The 19921-nt window shown below is 39.2% G+C and overlaps 1 protein-coding gene across 16 annotated transcripts in view; it reads left to right on the top strand.

The window, feature by feature from the left end:
• SYNJ1 (synaptojanin 1) overlaps positions 1 to 19921 on the top strand; it is a 90897-nt gene that overhangs the window by 20702 nt on the left and 50274 nt on the right. For all 16 annotated transcript variants that reach the window (XM_082459743.1, XM_082459739.1, XM_082459747.1 and 13 more), the window contains 7 exons: positions 5357 to 5443; positions 7696 to 7963; positions 11021 to 11246; positions 12025 to 12108; positions 16908 to 16969; positions 18124 to 18220; positions 19370 to 19539. In XM_082459743.1, coding sequence (XP_082315869.1) covers positions 5357 to 5443; positions 7696 to 7963; positions 11021 to 11246; positions 12025 to 12108; positions 16908 to 16969; positions 18124 to 18220; positions 19370 to 19539 — 994 coding nt within the window. The remainder of the gene's footprint in view (positions 1 to 5356; positions 5444 to 7695; positions 7964 to 11020; positions 11247 to 12024; positions 12109 to 16907; positions 16970 to 18123; positions 18221 to 19369; positions 19540 to 19921) is intronic.

Below are 19921 nucleotides of genomic sequence, written 5' to 3'. Positions count from 1 at the left end.
TAAGTAATCTCTTTATAGTGGAGGGATCTCAAATTATTTTCTAGAATTAAATTACCAGAGAAATGGGACAATAATTTAATTAGATCCCTCCTAATCATATATTTCTCTGTATTTCATGGAGTTTCATAAAAGAAGGGAATCTTTTTCCCCCAATTAAAAAAAAATATATGGGGAGGGAATAAAATGGTATTATAAGAGTTTATCTTCATGCCATTTAGAGAAAAAAGCTTCATAACTTAGGAATATGCACATGTATTTTCAGTTATTTTTGCTGGCTACATTAAGAAAATTTTTTTAAATTTTTAAATAATTTCAAATATATGGAAAAGTTGAAGTTCAGTACAAAAGAACTTTTTTTTCTGAACTATTTAGGACTACTAAGTTGCCAACAAGGTACCCTGTCACCCCCAAATACTTTATTACATATTTCCTAGAAAGGTATTCACCTACATAACTACAATATAACCATCAAAAAATTAACATTGGTACCTTACTGCTGTCTAATCCTCAGACTCCATTTAAGTTCATCAATTGTCCCAACAGTGTCTTCCGTAGCAAAAAAGATCCAGTTGAATTTTGTACATTTTATTTAGTTATCATGTCTCTTTAGTCTCCTTAAATGCGGAAAAGTTTCTCAGTCTTTGACGTTTATGACCATAAAACTTTTGAAGATGAAGGCCAGTTGTTTTGTAGACTGTCCCTCACTCTGGGTTTGTCTGCTGGTTCCTCATGCTCAGATTGAGGTTATCTTGGCAGGAATATTACAGAAGTACTGCTGTGTTCTTTTCATTGTATCCTGTCAGTTGACACAATCTTGACTTGTCCCATTACTGTTGGTGTTCACTTGGATTACTTGGGTTAAGGTGGTGTCTGCCAGGTGTCTCTGGCTGGCTCTTTTTTCCTTCATAATTAATAAGTGTTTGGAGGTGAGGTACTTTGAGACTATGTATGGTCCCATTGCTCTTCAAACTTTCAGTTCATGGGTTTATTCAGTGGGTTGTAATCTGTTACTCTTATAATTTATTTTGATGCTCAAATTGTCCCAGATTTCACCAGTAGAAGAAGCCCCTTTAAGCCGGCTTCCGCATTTTTGTAACATGCCCCCATCATTCTTTGAACACTCCCTTACTTTCTGGTGCAGAAACATGTTATAGGCTCATCTTGTCCCTGCCCTTCCCCTGGAGTTTGCTGTTTCTCCAAGGAGTCCTAGTTCCTTTTAGTGGAGAACGGTATTAGAAGGCAAGCTCTGGGTGCTGGGTGTGCTGGTTGTTATTGGGTTATTGCTGGTCACGGTCCTGTCAATGGCTAGAGCGAAGGAGAACATACAAATGTATATGTATATGCATACATAGTTATACCCACCCGTTTGTATCTCTGTCAGTCTGTCTCTCTAGAAAACTGTGAGTTCATACTGGTAATTCCAATTCTGATCAGCGCTGCAGTGGTCTTTCTAGTTTTCCCTCTTTCCATGTTTGCAATTCCCTTCTCTGACAGTGAGAAGCCTACTCCTGTGGTCTTTGATCATTCCCCTGTGCATAACCACTCTCCTGTTGCCCCTGCAGCCTCCTTCACTGCGTGGCTGCCTTCTTCACCCCAGTGGGGCTCCAGCACCCTGCCTGGGGCTCCCTCCACTGCACCCTGCCTTCTCCACCCCTCTCAAGCTCCAACATCCCGTGCCAGGCCACTCCTACTGTCTCTGGATGGACACCACCCTCCTCACTCAGACTTCAGCATCTCCCGCCCGGCTGCTCCTCCCCCCAGGTGGATGCTTTCTTTCCCCACCTCTGGCTTCAACTCCATGAACAGGGCCACCTTTCTTGCTCTACCTAGACTCTCACAGCCTGCAAAGGACCTCCTTCCATTCACCCCAAACCTTTGAAGCGTAAATGGAAAAATAGGTAATCATCTGCAGTCCTTTAGATTAAAAATATTTAAGAAGAAAACACGTGGTTTTCTTTTATGAAATTGGAAGTGTCTAGAGTTAAACGTTCGTATGGCTCTGAAATTGCATTCACCAGTTCATTGAACATAAATTACTGAACCCCTCCTGGGTGCCAGGCACTGAGCTAGGTCACCGGGGATAGGACGGTGAGCTAGACAAAGCCCCTTCCCTCATGAAGCTGCATTCTCTGACTCTGTTTAAGCTTAAACAGGTTAGTAGCAAATTAGTAATCTCTCTAAGCCTGTTTCCTCATGTCAAGTGGAAAGAGTCGCAGTTCTGCTCATGGGGTGCTTGTGAAAATTGAATAACACATGAAAAATACCTAGCCCAGTAACTAGTTAGCTACTGTCTTAATCGTCACAGAAACAATGTACAAGTACCTCAGCTAAAACAATATTCGTCACTGTAAAAAATCATTTAAAATTTTCATTTAATATTTTGAGGGGAAGCCAAAAAAATTCCTGGCAGGGAAAATGAAATCTCATCTATTCTTTGAATCATTTTTTTTTTCTTTTAGCATACTTTTATCTAAGAATATGCACTTTAGTTTAAATTGTGTGTGTGTGTCCTGTTTCTTGAGTCTCAGAATATAATACAAAAGCACAAATAACTAAGCAGCATGACATTTGTTTGCATGTTTGAATCAGGTGACAGTCTAATAGATGGGTCTTCTTTGGGCCTGAAAGACGTGGTAGATTCACATGTCTGGAGCACAGTTAATGAAAAGGTAATTATTATGCATTATTAGAGAGAGAACATTTTGTTGCAGGGTAATTTGTTATAAAATGACTTTCTCTTTTCTAAGGGAAGGCGATGACTTAATATTAAAAATATATTTTCTTTTTAACCCTTACTAGCTGCTGGTATTGGACCCCAATTGGCTGCTGCTAAAACTGATAGATACGTCTAGTAACGTCTGTATTACTCTACTAGTGATAGTATTTGAAATGCATATAGCATGTAACCTGTAAAACTCTGGAATAGTATTTGCCCTGGAAGCCATGCCTTCTATCATCAGAGATATAGCAAGCCTCTCTAAGGTTTGCTTTTGTACATGTGGTACTCTTAACAAGGCAGTATTTAGGGGAAGGAGTTCCTATTTTACTTTATAAAATATTAAAATTTATGTTGTGATGTTTTCTAGCTGTGTTCCTTGTCACTGAGTGTTAGGAGTAACTGTTCTCTAAATATATAGTGCAGTAATAATAATAGGAACTCTAGGAATGCAGAATGAAATTCAAATCCCCATAACTTTAGTGGCTTGGTGAAATCTTCCTCACTTCCTAACTTCATACTGGGTGGTTTGATAAAGATAAAGACCTACCCCTAATAATGAACATACTAGAAAATTGTGACAGTATCAGCTAATTGAGTGGCTGAGTCCTTCAGTCTTAGCCTGTGCTGCCAGCTAGCAGAGCACAGCTCATTCGAAGGCAGAAGTGGGATAACTAGGAAGAAGTATAAGAGTAGATGGTCTGAAAAGAGGAGAGACAGGCAGGGAAAGTGAGCTGGTCTGTAGAACCCTGGAGAAGAGCTTCAAAACAAAGGAAAAGAGCTCTAGTGCAGGGTACTATGGGATATTAGGAAAGCAGTAGACTGAGAAGATAGCCATTTTGTTGGCAATAAAGATTGACAGAGAGGGACTTCCCTGGTGGCACAGTGGTTAAGAATCCGCCTGCCAGTGCAGGGCACACGGGTTCGAGCCCTGGTCCGGGAAGATCCCACATGCCGTGGAGCAACTAAGCCCGTGCGCCACAACTACTGAGCCTGCGCTCTAGAGCCTGCGAGCCACAACTGCTGAGCCTGCAGACCACAGCTACTGAAGCCCGTGTGCCTAGAGCCCGTGCTTCGCAACAAGAGAAGCCACCGCAATGAGAAGCCCACGCACCGCAATGAAGAGTAGACCCCGCTTGCCTCAACTAGAGGAAAGCCCGTGCACAGCAATGAAGACCCAACGCAGCCATAAATAAATAAATAAATAAATAAATAAAATTTTAAAGTGTACTATAATTCTGTATCAGAATGTAGTTTATTAGAATTTATAACATACTATCGTTCATGTACAGATCATAGAGGAATGAGGAAAGGGGAAAGGGGTAAGTGCAAGAGATAAGAGGTAAATAAGGAGTGAACCAGTCAGCTAAGAGGTGAGTTGGTGGGGTATGGGTAGGGAGTGGATAAGGGAAGGCAGTAAAGAAGAAAAGAACTGGAAGGGAAAGGATAGAATGAGGAAGAGGCTCATACCTTTCCAGATTTGTAGACCTTAGAATGTAGTATTTGTACTCGTCCATTGAGTTACTAGCTGTGGTTTGGTTCTGTGTTCAGTTTTTAATAAGTGTATTTGCTAAGAACTAGGCATTTTCCTTTAAAGCTTTAGGATTTGTTTTTTTTGTTTGTTTTGTTTTGTTTTTCCTGAATAGAATAACCACAACAGCCTGTCCTAGGGAAATTATTCTGTGGGTTATATTCATTAGCAGATAACATTAACTTCATAGCAGAAGAAATCAATCCAGACGGAGACCAGACTGACAATTTCCCCTCTGCTAGACTCTGTGGTCAAGTATTGCCATTAGCTTTCATTATTTAAACGTTAGTAGCCTTCTGTGTGTCAAGCACTAAGTGTCAGGGATGAAAGGATGAATAGGACAGAATTCCTGCCTTCAAGGAGCAGGCTGGCTAATGAGAAGGACAAGTGTTGAGTATATTTTAAATGTTTGGGCAACGTGAAGAGGGAGCTCTGTGAAAGACCTGTGCCTGGAGGAGTAAAGAAAGGTTTCCAGAAAGTGACTTTGGGCCTGTGTTTTTATAGGGTGAATAGAATTTTGCCAAGAGGCAAAGGTTGGGTAGAGTCTTTCAGGCAGAAAGCCAGATCGCTGTGCAAAGGTACAGAAATGTAAAAGACCATGCTTGGGCCATAGTGAGAGTTTAATCTGATTGGAGCCTAAGATGCAGGGGGTGGGAAGGAGAGGAGAGTTATGAAAAATGAAGCAGAAAGGGTATGTTGAGGCCAGATTCTGGAAGATTCTTTGTTAAGGAGTTGGGTGTTGTCCTATAGGGGATATCATAACAGAGAGTGTTCCTGGTATTAGAGTAGGTGAACGGATCAGTGGGACACAGAAGAAAATTCAAAAGCAACCTCCAAAACATATGAATATTGTTAAAGGTAGTACTTCAGATCTTTAGGAGAGGATGGATTAGTGAATAGATGGGCCTGGAGTAACTCGTTAATTCTTTGGGAAAAACTGTTAAGTTACTGGTTTGAAAAAATATTTTATGCGATGCGTTTATGTTAAGAATATCAGATTTAGATCTGGACATTTTTGCTTGAAACTCTGGCTTTATAGCTAAATAGAATCTGATGTTTCAGGTCCTTTTTCTCACCCTAAAACTTTATTTATTTATTTATTTTTATAGCATCAGCAGAAAAAGAAGCAATCAAGAGTACATACTCCAAAGTTCTAGATGCCTATGGACTTTTAGGTGTTTTACGATTAAATCTTGGTAAGTAGTCAATATAATTGATCTATTTTTTTCATTTCTGTTTTTGTAATTCTAAAGATTTGAGAGAGACTATCTATTTCAGACTCTATATCTGAGCTATAAGTGTGGTAACAGCTTTTAAACCTTAATTAAGCTAATCTTGAGGTAATGCTTGTTGCCCGAAAAGGCATGCTACATGCTCATGCTCTTGTGATTTTTTTTTTTTTTTGGCCAGCTCATTTTATGAGGCTAGTATAATCCTTTTTTTTTTAATGTTTTTATTTATTTATTTTTATTTTTGGTTGTGTTGGGTCTTCGTTTCTGTGCGAGGGCTTCCTCTAGTTGCGGCAAGTGGGGGCCACTCTTCATCGCGGTGCGCGGGCCTCTCACTATCGCGGCCTCTCTTGTTGCGGAGCACAGGCTCCAGACGTGCAGGCTCAGTAGTTGCGGCTCACAGGCTTAGTTGCTCCGCGGCATGTGGGATCTTCCCAGGCCAGGGCTCGAACCCATGTCCCCTGCATTGGCAGGCAGATTCTCAACCACTGCGCCACCAGGGAAGCCCCTCTTGTGATTTTAAGTTCCAGAGACAGCGTCCTATTTGAACACTTTAAGAGACTGGTATCAGTTGTCAAAAGAGAAAATCAGGGCATTGCCCTTTTTCTTTGTTTCAGTGCATTTAGGAAAAGATGTCTTAGTGGGACCCACACACTGATTTCCCTGGTTTATAGTGGGAAAGGCATCTGCTTTGTATTCAAAAGGTCTCAGTTGAGCCTGTGTCTGCTACCTAGTGTCACTGTGGGCTGCAAAATAACCTTTATGATTCTATAACGGTGTGACTCGGAGCGTGGCCCAAGGACTGGGCCACATTCCATAAACTGGGTGAGTTTACGTTCCATAAACTGTTTTGTTATTGGTCTGGATGAGATAAGAAGCCAGCACCATCGTGCAAATCAACACATGGCTTCCTTCATTGATAAAGTCTTACTATGGAGAAAAAAAGAAGTCAGCGAAACCAAATGGTGAACTTAGTGATGTCATTTTCTGTTGTGGAAGAAGCACCTTTTCTCACCATGAACTGGTAACTGTGAACTGGTTCATGGGGCATACTTTGAGGAGCTCTGGTCTATCAAATGGAGACTTGCCGTATGTTATGAATCTATCACGCGTAAAGTACTGTGCCTGGCGCTTAACTGATACTGTCTTGGGTCATCCTCACAGTCCAGTGAGGTTTGTTTTAATCTTATTTTCTAAGGGTGGATATCTCAGGTTGGTTATGTTAACACAGTGAAGTTGGTCTGGATAATAAGTAGTGGAGGAGCCAAGGCACAGGGTGCTTCTGCCTACATTAAAGCCCACGTTCAAAGTACACCACTGCTGGTGGTTAAGAATCCGCCTGCCAACGCAGGGGGCACGGGTTCGATCCCTGGTCCGGGAAGATCCCACATGCCGAGGAGCAGCTAAGCCCGTGCGCCACAACTACTGAGCCTGTGCTCTGGAGCCTGCAAGCCACAACTACTGAAGCCCATGCGCCTGGAGCCCGTGCTCCGCAATAAGAGAAGCCACCGCAATGAGAAGCCTGCGCACCGCAACCAAGAGCAGCCCCCGCTCGCCGCAACTAGAGAAAGCCCGCGCGCAGCAACGAAGACCCAATGCAGCCAAAAATAAGATTAATTAATGAATTAAAACAAACAAACAAAAAAAACAAAGTACACCACTGCTGAATTCCACCTTCATACCCATTGCACCGAAATTTTGTCAAAACTAGATGAAAAAAATCCCTGTGAGTTTTTTATAAGCCAAATTGCTTTATAGATTGTTTCCAAGGACTTTTTCCACATAGCAGCAGCAGCAGCTCACAGTTATGTGCCATTTTTTCAGCCTTACTATTCACACAGAACTCTCACATTCATTGTCTTGTCTGAACTTCCGAACAATCTTAAAGGAAAGGTAGGGAAGATAACGCATATATTTTTTTAAATTTGATAAATCTTGCATACCCTTCAATTAAGTAGAGGAACAGTTTCATAAAGGTGAGATTATCCTGTTAATGTTTAAATGCTTCATTATACTGAATGTATTTAAACAAGGATTTTTTTCCCCTAACTTTTGCCAAAATCTAGTTGTGAACTTAAACATGTCTATGATAAACTTAAAATAACCACAAGGCCAGAGATTTTCAAACATGGAGACACGAGAAGGAAGGCAGAAGAGACTTTGAATAGCTTGAAAAACATTGGGACTTTTCATCCAATTAAAGTCTTTGGTTTTTGCAGGTGATATTATGTTACATTATCTGGTCCTCGTCACTGGATGTATGTCTGTTGGAAAAATTCAAGAATCTGAAGTTTTCCGAGTTACTTCCACTGAATTTATATCACTACGCATCGATTCTTCAGAGGAGGATCGCGTTTCAGAAGTGCGAAAAGTGTTGAATTCAGGAAATTTCTATTTTGCATGGTCCGCATCTGGAGTCAGTTTGGATCTGAGTCTTAATGCCCATCGTAGCATGCAAGAACATACAACCGATAATAGATTTTTCTGGTGAGTTCATATTACATTTTTCCCTTTGTAATCACGTGCTGTGCAACATAGAAGGCTGAGCAGTTATTTCCAGAGACAGCAGCAGTGGGCATTGCCCATTGAGCACACCACTCTTTCCCGCTGCAGATCCTCAGCAGAGCATAGCAGGCATCCACTGTCATTTTTTTAAAGTCGTCATGTGATGTGAAACCCATTTACTCTCCCTGATCTAGACTGCCCTTCCATTTCAGACATATATTTTAAATACTTATTTTAAAATTAGGAACGAATTAATTGTAATACAACTGTGTTACTCACGTCCACTGTTCTTAGTTTTGAGGTCTTGTCTCTGGCAGCATTGCCTTTCTAAGCCCACCTTCCCTTATTATTTTTAATTTTAAGGTTGTAAGTAGATGATCTTGATTCAAGAGCAACCGACTACGAGGAAGTAGTACGCTGGGATAAAGTTTAGCACTGTAATAAAATAAGACTTAATAAAACTTATCATAATAAAGTATGTAACTGTGCCATATTTCACGATTATGCATAAGTGCGCTGTATTGTAAGTAAGCACTAATGGGGGCAGGGCCCACATGACTGTAATTAGTATCGTTTTATTGGAGCAGACCAGATTTCTAGTATAGCTGTTCTCTTGTCCACAGTCAGCATCGATGTTGACTTTTTTCCTTAACACAACGGACAAATTTTATTTCATTTGTTTACTTATGTTATAAGGCCAAAGTCCGGGACTCTCTGCTCTCGGTCTCCCTCAGTAGTTCAGATTCAAGGTGTTTCCTCCTGTATGCTTTCCCTCCCACTTTCACTATCTGCCTTTATGGTCCTGGAGAAGGCCCTGGGTGTCAGAGGGCTTAAAGTCAACAATGTTAGGACAGGAAGCTAACTTCAGAGCAATAGCTTGGTCACCTTGTAGCTCACATGGAAGTGTCTTGGCCCAGAGGAGTGGCATGGGGGAACAGAGAGGGCAGAGTGAAAAAGGGCTTTGGAGCACTGTAGTCAGAGACTTGGAGCCTAGCGGAGGAGGAGCCGATGGGGGTGGGGTGCGGTGGGGAGGGCCGTGGGACAGATGAGTGGACGGAGTCCTGTCTGCTTGTGTCAGCCCTACACTTTTCTGACGGGAGAGACATTGAAGATTCTGCAAAAGGTAACGGTGTTGCAGCTGGACTTAGGGCAGCTATCCTTACCTTTTTCCCCCCTGCTCATTTTTACCCAAAGTTTCTTTGAGAGAGAAAAGTTTTCCTGCCCTAATTAGAAGTCCAGGCAGGTGCAGATGCATTGGCTAAATGGTCAGCAGTCCAGAACATCACTAAGTTTAATCAGTGGGAATAATTCATGTACCTTTTCATTCAATTATGGCTAGAGGTGGGGCAAATTTAGATAACAGATTGAAGGGTTTATCCAGCAGGAGACAGGCTGAGCGAAGGGGAGGCTGAAACGCCAAAGGTGAGTTTTGCTCATTTTAGAGTTTCTACAGTTTTGCTAAGGATTAGATTCTGGAGCTTCACTTTGCATAGAAAAATGAAAGCTCTTAGAACTCATTGTGCATACCCTTGCAGCTTAACAGTAGGAGTATTTTCCAGGATACAGCCAAGTAAGTTTTGTAGCCAGAGAGTAGCAACTTCCTATCACAAAAACCCAGGTAGCTTTACTCCATTGGAGATTTGAGGCTGCTGCCAGTCGAGAGTCAGGTGTAAATTTAAACAGAATCAAAACAGCAAGGCATTGACTGCAAAGAAAAATGAAAACTGACAGCAGAGGGAGAAACTCTACCTGAGCAAATGTATGGATCCCACTTCTCTCTAAATGGGGGACCTCTGCTAGGACAGGGGCCTCAGCTGTGGTGTCTGGACAGGCTGGGCCACAGTTTGAGCTTTGCCTCAGGTCACTGTAGATAATAGTAAAGCGTGGAAGCTTAAGTCCTATTTTGAAATTAATGATGGTCATCGGATTAAATGTTATCGCAGGAGTAATCCTACTACTCATCGCCGTTCCAGTATGCTTTCCTGAGTGGATGAGAAGGGCTGGGGTTGTAGCTGGTTTTCCAGGACTGCATGGGGCCACCACCTGTTTTCTCTCTCCTACAGCTGTCGCCTGAGGAGGAGGGTGTTGGGGACAACTGCTCCAGCCGCGTTGCTGTGTATTCTTGGCATTAATGGCCCTAAGGCGTCAGGAGAATGCTGTGACATTGTTTTTATACCTCTTAAGACAACAAGATAGTGCAAAGCACTTAAGAAAGATTTCCGCTTAAATTGGTAGTTTTAAAACTCAGAGAACCAAGCTTCAGTATTCTAGAAACTTCACTTTTGTAAGGCACCTTTTTATCTGAAAGTACCAGATAGAAAGTTTTTCTGCACAACAGTGTATTTGCTTTGGTGGTAGGTTGGTGAGGAGCTTCACATGTTTGCTTTTGGAGGAATAAGGTTCGGACGGAACCCCTGAGGCGGTCAGCAGGATGAGAAGATGGCCGGCGTGGCAGGACCCCAGCCCCTCATCCCTGCTTTAGCCATAGCAACTCTGCTTTTCTGTTTCCTAGTCACCAGCCTTCTGCGTGTTCGTTTGAACAAAACTCTTTGCCCCAAAGAAGTTTGGCAACCAGGCCCCATCCATTATCTAGAATGTAAAAGTATTTGGAGCAGTGGAAAACTCTAGACATGCGTTAATACGGTAACCACTAGCCCATCTGGCTATTTAAACTTAATTAAAATGGAGCCTTATAAAAGTCAAGCCTTAAGTAGAGCCTTCTAAAGTAGGGTGGGGATATGTGTATGAAACCCTTTTTTGGAACAAGTGATAAATACATTATGAATAAAGGCATAACAGAAATGGGGCCCAGATTCTAAAATCATAGAATGTATGCTTCTTTTCTATGGACCATAGATCACATGTCCAAGGATCTCATTTTACAGCCCTATCTTCCGATCCCTGGCATAGTAAATGTAAATGAACTGATTTATTTTTGGTGCCTTTTAATGTGCACGTTCCAGGAGCACCATTTTGAAACGTACGCTGTGTGTTGTCCAGTGCTCATTACGCTAATGCAGTTACTTCTTTTTTTGTTAGGAATCAGTCTTTGCACTTGCATCTCAAGCACTATGGTGTGAATTGCGATGACTGGTTATTACGTCTCATGTGTGGGGGAGTAGAAGTCAGAACAATTTATGCTGCTCATAAACAGGCAAAGGCTTGCCTCGTTTCCAGGCTAAGCTGTGAACGAGCTGGGACCAGGTTCAACGTAAGGGGAACAAATGATGACGGTCACGTCGCCAATTTTGTAGAAACAGAACAGGTATATGTTTATATTGCTTAATTCATGTATTAGGGGAGGGGCACAGAGAATAATAGAATAACAGATTTTTATTGATTCAGAACTCATTTCGACATCTGTAATGTCATTTTATGGTTGTTCTTGGCTACTTATTAGCCTTAAGAAAGGATTCCCCAAAACAAACTTATTTAGCCCTGGCTCTTCAAGTAAGTAACAAAACTTTTTGCTAATCAGCATGACATTGCCAGTGTCATACGTTTTAGTATTGAATTTAAAATCCTCAATTATAGAGCTAGACAACTTAAGAAAGGTGTGTTTTGATGAAATTAAGTCAAACCCAACTCTTAAAGCTAAGTATATAGTACCATTAAAATGAAAAGTTATAATATTTTTGACTATGAAACTATGTAATTGTAAATTCAGGCCATGCCCCCAGTCCATTTCAGATCTTCAAATTAGTTTTTGAAAAATAGAAAAAGCTAAAGAAAAAAAATGAACTCTGAAGGTATATGTATAAAATATTGAAATTCAAAAGGAATTCCTTTTTAAAAGTTGTAATTCTTATGCTTCTGTAGTCACTATTTTCTTGGTTAATGTATATAGAAGAACTATCACTAGTTGAAAAAAGAATCCAACTTATTTAGTGGCCTATTTTGGATATTTTGTTAGGATCATTTGTATATGAGAGATTGGTCATAAGATATAACTAGCGTGCACTAGAAGTTAGTAAATTTGTCTTTTGATGTAGAGGTAACAACTTCGTCTGTGGAAATATTTTACCCATTATTTTTCTCTGTAGGTTGTGTACTTAGATGACTGTGTTTCTTCCTTCATACAAATCCGGGGGTCTGTCCCATTGTTCTGGGAGCAACCAGGGTTGCAGGTATGTGTTTTGACATTCAGTTTTTTTTTCTCTTGAGAACTTTCCATATTTTCTAAAGTTTCAGGATAGTTTATCAGTTCATTGGATAGTTCTATTACTCAGTCTAATAATATTAGCTAGATTCATAAATGAGGATCCAAGTATAGAGGTCCTGGAATTGTTCTAGTTGTTTTTTCCTTTAATGTTCTTTTAAATATCCATAGAAATTCAGCTCCCATATTTAATATTAGAATTTTGATGTTTTCATGGCACATTGATTTTCAAAGTGTTTCTGTGCTTACTATCTCAGTATCTTAGCGTATAACAATTTAGTCTCTGTAGGTAGAAAAATGTAGTAGTTAAAACAAAGCTTCTGAAACCAGACTTCTCAGTTTGAACCCTTACTCACCACTACTAGTTTTGTGATCTTGGGCAAGTGATTTAACCCCTTTGTGTCTCAGGTTTCTTATCTGTAACATGGGACTAATATTAGTAGTTCCTACTTCTTAGGTCTTAGGGTTCTTATGAGGATGAAATGAAAAGTGCTTAGAATAGTAACTGACACACACCATCAGCACTAGGTAAGGGTTAGCTATTGTTGTTAATAAGAATATATCTGCTACTGAAATTTTACTTTGTAATTTGTAGTGACTTGTCATCTTGAATATGTTCTCTGTTTTGCTTTCTGATCATTTTTTCCTAAACTTTCCTTTGCTGATTAAATGTCTAACCTTTAAAATGTAAGATTTTTTTTCACCTAAGATCATAATACTGGATTGCCCATAGTACTGTGATTTTGCATTTTATTTTTATTCAGACATGTTTAGTTCTTAAAGTGTTAAATTATATTCATTTTAGGCTTCTGGTATATAATGTGTAGTAAATTTTGTGCCTCAGTCTACAGTATTGGGAAAACGGACAGAAAAAAAAAATCTTGCCTCCATTTAGTTCACAGTTGGATCTCTCTTACATTCTAGGATGGTTATTGTGGAGAAAAATTGCAGACCACTTGAACCTTTTCAATAAGGCAGTTTATTCAAGACAGGCTAAGAATTAACAAGGATTAATACTTGTACTGCTTTGCTAAAATTCCTGAGTTCTCGTTAAGACCAGTTTAACTCATGTGGGTTTTATCTTTGGCATATAGGCGTAACTTAAATAGATACGTTGTTCCCCAAGTCTCTCTTGGGAAAGAATACCAACCCTACCCCACTTCTCCTAACTTTTTGTGACCAGAGAAGGGTGTTTGGAATATCTGCTTTAAGAAATTTCTAAAACCCTGCTTTGATGCAAGGTAAATGCTTTTGCTTTAGAGACAGGCTAGTATAAGAGATTGTAATAGCCTATTTATAGGCCCTCTGTTTTACTGCTTTCTGTGTTATTAAGAAGTTCAGAATTACCGTGTTTGGTTATTCAGTTAGGTTGGATCCTGAGTAGTTACATTGAGGGATCCTCCTTGGGTGGGACTTCCTTCCAACTTTGTTCTGTGGCCTGTCCACACAGGTAGTCTGGCTGGATAATGTCATTTGATTATGGGCTGAAAACTACAGATTTTTAAATCGTGCCTTTCTTGATAGAGATAGTAATTTTTGAGACATCAAGGCAGTCCAGCAATTCTGCCAAATCGTCACTGAGCTGGCCTGTTGTCTCAGGTTGGGTTGAGGATTGAGTCAGTAGTTCCCAGTTATTTAGCTTAGTAGTTTTTAAAGCCAGCCTTTCTTTGAACAGGGATGGATTCGTTTCATGAGTATCTTTTATCATTTCCCCACCATTCTAAAAGAGTAGGTAATAGAGGAATGAAAATAATAGATATTGATTTAAAAACATAAAAATATCAAGACCCCAAGTTCATCTTCTCATAGAAGACAAATAAGGACTTTTGACTTAGGGTGGCTGTAAATGGTCGTTAGGTGTCCTGTGTGTTCTCGGGACTGGGATTTATTTTGGGGGATCCTTGAAGTTAGTGTTGCCTAGTGAGATGTCGCACTTCACAAGTCACGGACAGAGAATCCTCAGGCCGTTGTCCCTTGTTCTACCTCTTTTCCTCCATGAATAATTCCTCTCAGGTTCTTAAAATATTTTAAAGGAATCTTTGGAAGTGATTTTAAGATGCAGATTCATGGCCTCAACTTCACTTGAATCTTTTTGAAAGATTCGACTTGAATCAACTTGAATCTTTTTGAAAAGATTCAAAAATAGAATCTTTTGGAATGGGGCCAGGAATCTGCCTTTTAATTTGAGTGGTTAGTTTAACCACTCAAATTAGAGAACTTGTGTTGTACTGGATCCTTTCGTGCTGCCCTTGGCGGCGTATCCAGCCCTGCCTGCTCCAGCGGCCAGTCCTGAGCCAGCAAGGCAGCCCTGTGACGCTTAGCCCCAGCTTTCTCCTAGGTCTTGGGACTCTCTCTTTCTTTTCATTCCCACTCCTGTCATCTCAGTTAAGGTCTTCATAATTCCTTCTTGCCTGGAAGATTCTCACAGTTTTCTAACTGGTCTCCTCCCAGCTTTCTGGCCACTCGTACCACTTTTGACCTATTACACTCATCGGATCTAGGCACCCGTTCCTTCACGTTCCGGCTTCCTCTACGTCTCCGGCTTCATGCCTGGTTACTTCCAGCAAGAATCCTCTGCTCCCAAACGGAGGTTTGCTGTCCTTCAGTAGCCGGCTCAGATCTCATGGAACGGATTCCATTCACTCCTCCACGCTGATCTCTTCATGAAATCCTCGAGTTCTTCTAAACGTGTATTATTCTGTACACATGAGGTGTATATAGTCTTGTATCCTATGAGAAATTCAAAGACTGTAGTGATGCTTCAGAGAGAGCTTGCAGTCTGGGGAGACGCCTTTTATGGAAAAGATAAATATCAGTATCAGTTAGTTTGAGGCATCATAAGAGTTGTCATAAGGTGCTGCTCAGGTGAGAGTGATATTTCAAGTGCTGGCAACTCACTCATTTCACTTATGATTTCCTTTTTTTGAAGGTATTTAGCATTTATAATTTGTAGTGTTCCTCTGATACTGTATCATTACATTATATTATAGCCTATATTAGTCTTAAAAGATGGTAAGCATCATGAGATCTATGCCTGGCGTGGTGTGGCACATTGAATTTTTGGTTGAATTGAAGTTTCAGAAGTATGTGAACACGAAGCAATACTATTGTCAGAAGATGATGTTCCATACCGCCCAATGAAATGGTTTTCTAAAAATATCTTTGATGTAACTTTTTTTTTAATTGGGTAAATTTATGGTTATTTAAAGCCTTAAAACTTTTATCACCATTGACATAACTTTTTTATTATAGAATTTTTTTTAACATTGAGTAATAAAACCTAGTCTAGTCTAACCAACAGATTGCTGTAAGTGTTATGATGTGTAGCTAATTGTGTATATGTGTTGGGGAGCAGACAGCAGGGAACAACGACAGCCGTTACCTAAAAAACATGAGAAAACTTGTATTTTTTACACCTTCTTAACAGTTGAGAATACTGTGCAAGATAAATGTTAATGAATAAACAAAATGCCAAGTCTTGAACTTTTATAGAGTTATAGGCAATTACCTGAGAGGACTCCAAAGAGAAAGTTTTCTGCCGCCTAAAATGCTTAAAGTCCTGGAGCACACATCTTTCAAAATTTAAGATTTTATACAGTCTATTAAGCACTAGAAAATGAAATGGAATATAGATGTGACATTTGGCTAATCAATTTCTTACTAAGAATAAAAAGCACTAAAGAGAGAATCCACTGATTTCTCAGGACAGTCATTCAGTTGTCTCATCAGATCAGGAAGGGTAATGCTGAGTGAATGATAATACTGTTAATTCAGTTTTGAACTTGGATGGGCATATTAGTGCTTATTTTCTAGTTTTATTTGTCCAACTGCATGACTGATTTGGCAGCCCTCCTCCCATGCCGCCTTTAAAGTCACTTTGTTCACAGATTAGCAAGAACGAATTCTGGGGAACTTTGATCCCAAAGTCTCAGGGAAATGTTTAAAAGTGAAATTCAGGGAAAGAATCTGGTCTCACTGCTGTATATCTTCTTGGCATCTGTTATACCTTTCTCAGTTCTGCCTCATCTCTCTGTCGCTTTCCTATAGGAGAAAAGAAAAACTGTAACAAAACACAATCGGTAGTTATTTTCCATCTTGTTTAATTCTCTTAACCCAGATTTTCTGATTCTGCAGAATGTGCTGTTACTATAGTTGTGTGCCTGAGAGATTGACTTGGAAAGTCTGTTTTTCCAGGAACAATATTTTTAATTTGTAGGATCTTTGGGTGAGGGAGGAGTGAATAGAGTATTCAGCATAACAGAGAAGAAAAGACTATGTAGACATTGCACTTGTCGGCAGCCCGGAAGAGTAGGAATTTTGGTAAGGAGGCCTGAATTGTCATGTGAATATTTTTTGAAATGAATGCTGTTGCCCTGAGAGGACAAGTTTATTCACTTGGCTGTATTTGGTTTTTTATTGCCCAAATGGCAATATTGGTTGACATATAAATGGCACGTAGTTTGAGCTTAAAACAAGGTAATGTATGTGAAAGCACTCTTAAAAATATCTTACATAAATAAAAATTCTTGTTAGTTTACAAGTGTTTCATAATGCTCTAACTTCTAGTTCTTTTTTTGTGAGGTTGTGTTTTAAAAAATGAAAGGGATGAGAACCTCCTAGAACTTGTTTTTTAAAGAATATCATGAATGGCAATCACTCAGCTCACTACTGGGTGTTTAGCAAATGCATTGTTACATACTGTAAACAATATTTCTTTTGTCTACATGTTGGCTTTTGGTATGATTAAACATATTTTTCTTATCTTAGGTGGGATCTCATCGTGTTCGTATGTCAAGGGGGTTTGAAGCCAATGCACCTGCTTTTGACAGGTAAGACTGATTATTTTTACATAGTGCTGTAGGTTTTGATATTGCTAAGCAGTGAGACTAGTTGTAATTGTATTTACTGATTCATTTCAGCTTTTTTGGCTCTAAGGAAAATTTCTTCTTGACTCCTAATTTAACTGGAGAACAGTGACACTTACTGTTATGGATTCTAGGAGTGGTAGCACTAGGTGTGTGGGTCTTGTTGTCTGGGCCTTAAAACTACCTCTTACCAGTGCGCTGTCCAGTACGGTAGCTACTAGCCGCATGTAACTCTTGAGCGTTTGAAATGGACTAGTCCAGATTGAGATGTGCTGTAGGTATATAATATATACTGGATTTGAGACTTAGTGCAAAAAAAATGCAAAATACTTTATTGATATTTGTTTTATATATCAATTACATGTAGAAATGATATTTTAGCTGTATTGGGTTGAATAAAATGTATGTAAATTAATTTCCTCTTTTGAGTTTTACTTTTTTAATATGCCTTCTAGAAAATTTTAAATTCTATCTGTGGCTCATATTACATTTCCTTTGGACAGCATTGCTCTCTAACTTCTGGAATGGTTAGAAGCTGGAGCAAATAAAGGCTTATATTTGGGGTCTCTTTTTCTTAAGGCTAGAGCCATTAAGGAGGTCTCTCTGAGTACTCACGGAGTGTGTGATGTCCTCACGTGTGAGGTGCAGCCCTACGCCCTCTGCCCTTGCTGCCTTCCCAGCCAAGCTGGGTGGCTCGTGCTTTCCATGCCTGTCTGGCTTCAGCCTCAGGGTGGAGAGGGATCTGGATGATTCCAACAGCTCTAGCATAGGTGGGAGCTTAAGTCAGAGAGGAAATTGCATTAACTGAGTTTTTATAAATTCAGAGTCTTGAGACCATGTGGAATGGATTTGTGTCCAGTTTTGCCAATTCTGTGAGTTTAGGGGCTTCCCTGGTGGTCCAGTGGTTAAGACTCTGTGCTTCCACTGCAGGGGGCTTGGATTCGATCCCTGGTGGGGGAACTAAGATCCCACATGCCACAAGGCACAGACAAAAAAAAAAAAAAAGAAAGAATAAAATACTGCCGTGTGGGTCCTGTTTAATAATGGGTTCCTGTTGATTGAAAAAAGTTTTTGGCTTGTCATTTGACATATGTTTATTTCCTTTCTTTCTTTAATAGGCATTTTAGAACACTTAAGAATTTATACGGTAAACAAATAATAGTAAATTTGCTTGGATCTAAGGAAGGGGAACATATGCTAAGTAAGGCTTTCCAGGTAAGTACGATCATGTTTTTCTTCTGTTCTGGCCCATGGACACCTAGAATGGTATTTTTAAATAATATAATAATCAAATTCTTCCAGGAAGTAAATTACTTCCTAGAAAAAGATTGGGTACTTGTTGGAACCATTCATTCTTTGGGGAAATTAGGCAACAGTTTAGGGTAATCTTGCTGAAATTGGGATTATGGAAAGCTTTCAAGGCAATTGACCCTGTTTTCTAATCTGCTTATTTATGTTGTAGAGAAGCAGAAGGATACCCTCCCCCTAAAAGATGCTCGTCTGTCACTGGCATAAAGATAACAGGCAGTTTCTTCCTTCATCTGTACATCGTCTTGCCTATTTCCTAGAAACCATAGTCACTGTTTTAAACCTATGAAATGTTGAATAATGCATTTGTGTACACAAACGACTTCTTGTACTGATGAGAGAAAATTTGAGAATTTTCATTAAATAAGAACCTAAAGAAATGTCTGACTTCTAAGGAAAAATATTTTTCATAAATGTTTATTGAGTTTGAATTGATATAAATTATAGTGTTACATAAGATTATAAACTTAAACAAAATGGTTAGAAAACATTTTCTAAAGTTTAAGCTAATGAAGTCCAAAATTAATTATTTGGCTATTTTGTTTTAATATTGTTAATAAACAACTTATACTTTAGAGAATGACTTTTTATGGTAAGCTTTTGAAACGTTTGTATATATTGAATGAAGGTATAAAAAAATGAATTTTTCTATTTTTGATGGGCTTTGTCTTAAAAAATAAGCTGTTTTATTTTGAGATTCTGTAATAGATATAAACAGTCATTATATTTTTATGGTAAAAAATGAAACGCTGGTGGTTGGAAATCATTTTTCATTTTCTAAACCAGATGGGAATGTTATTTAAGTTCCCTGATATTAATCATGTCATACCCAATCTCTCTGGGATAGTATATGAGGTTTTAGGAAAAAGATGCCGTAAGATATCAGCAAGTAATTTTCCATTTTACTGCCAGTGGCAATGAAAGCTTTGTGAGATTAGTAAGATTTCAAGGACCTGCTGAGATTTTCATTTAAAATGTAAAGTTCCATTTATAACAGTATATTGATAAGATCATATTTAGTTAACATTTAAATGAATATTTGCCTTTTATTTTCAGAGTCATTTGAAAGCTTCTGAACATGCAACTGATATCCAGATGGTGAATTTTGACTATCATCAAATGGTTAAAGGAGGAAAGGCAGAAAAATTACATAGTGTTCTTAAACCTCAAGTCCAGAAGTTTCTGGATTATGGATTTTTTTATTTCAATGGAAGTGAAGTTCAAAGGTTTGACTGCTCTGTTTCTCTTTTCTTTAAATTGGGACTTTGCTATAATTTTATTTAATTAAATAAAATACCTTCCTTTATTATACTTGATTTTAAGCTTGTTTTGCTTTCTTTCTAGTAATAGCTTACATTACTGGGCACATACCATGGGTCAAGCAGTACACTTAGTCTTTACAAGTATAATATCAGTTGTATTATTATCTCCATTCACATTTGAGGAAGTGGCGGCATAAAGCTATCATCTGCCCCAGGTCACATAACTAGGAAATGGTAGAGCTTGATTTATCTGGCTCCAGATCTCATGCTGCTATCTCTGAGGCTATTCCATTTCTCTCTTAAAATTAATGTCTTAATATTTCTTGGCCTCAGGGGCATCTGAATA

Source organism: Balaenoptera physalus, assembly GCF_965194825.1.
Source record: "Balaenoptera physalus genome assembly, chromosome: 4".
In the NCBI taxonomy this organism is placed as follows: Eukaryota; Metazoa; Chordata; class Mammalia; order Artiodactyla; family Balaenopteridae; genus Balaenoptera; species Balaenoptera physalus.
This window is presented reverse-complemented; position numbering and strand designations above follow the sequence as displayed.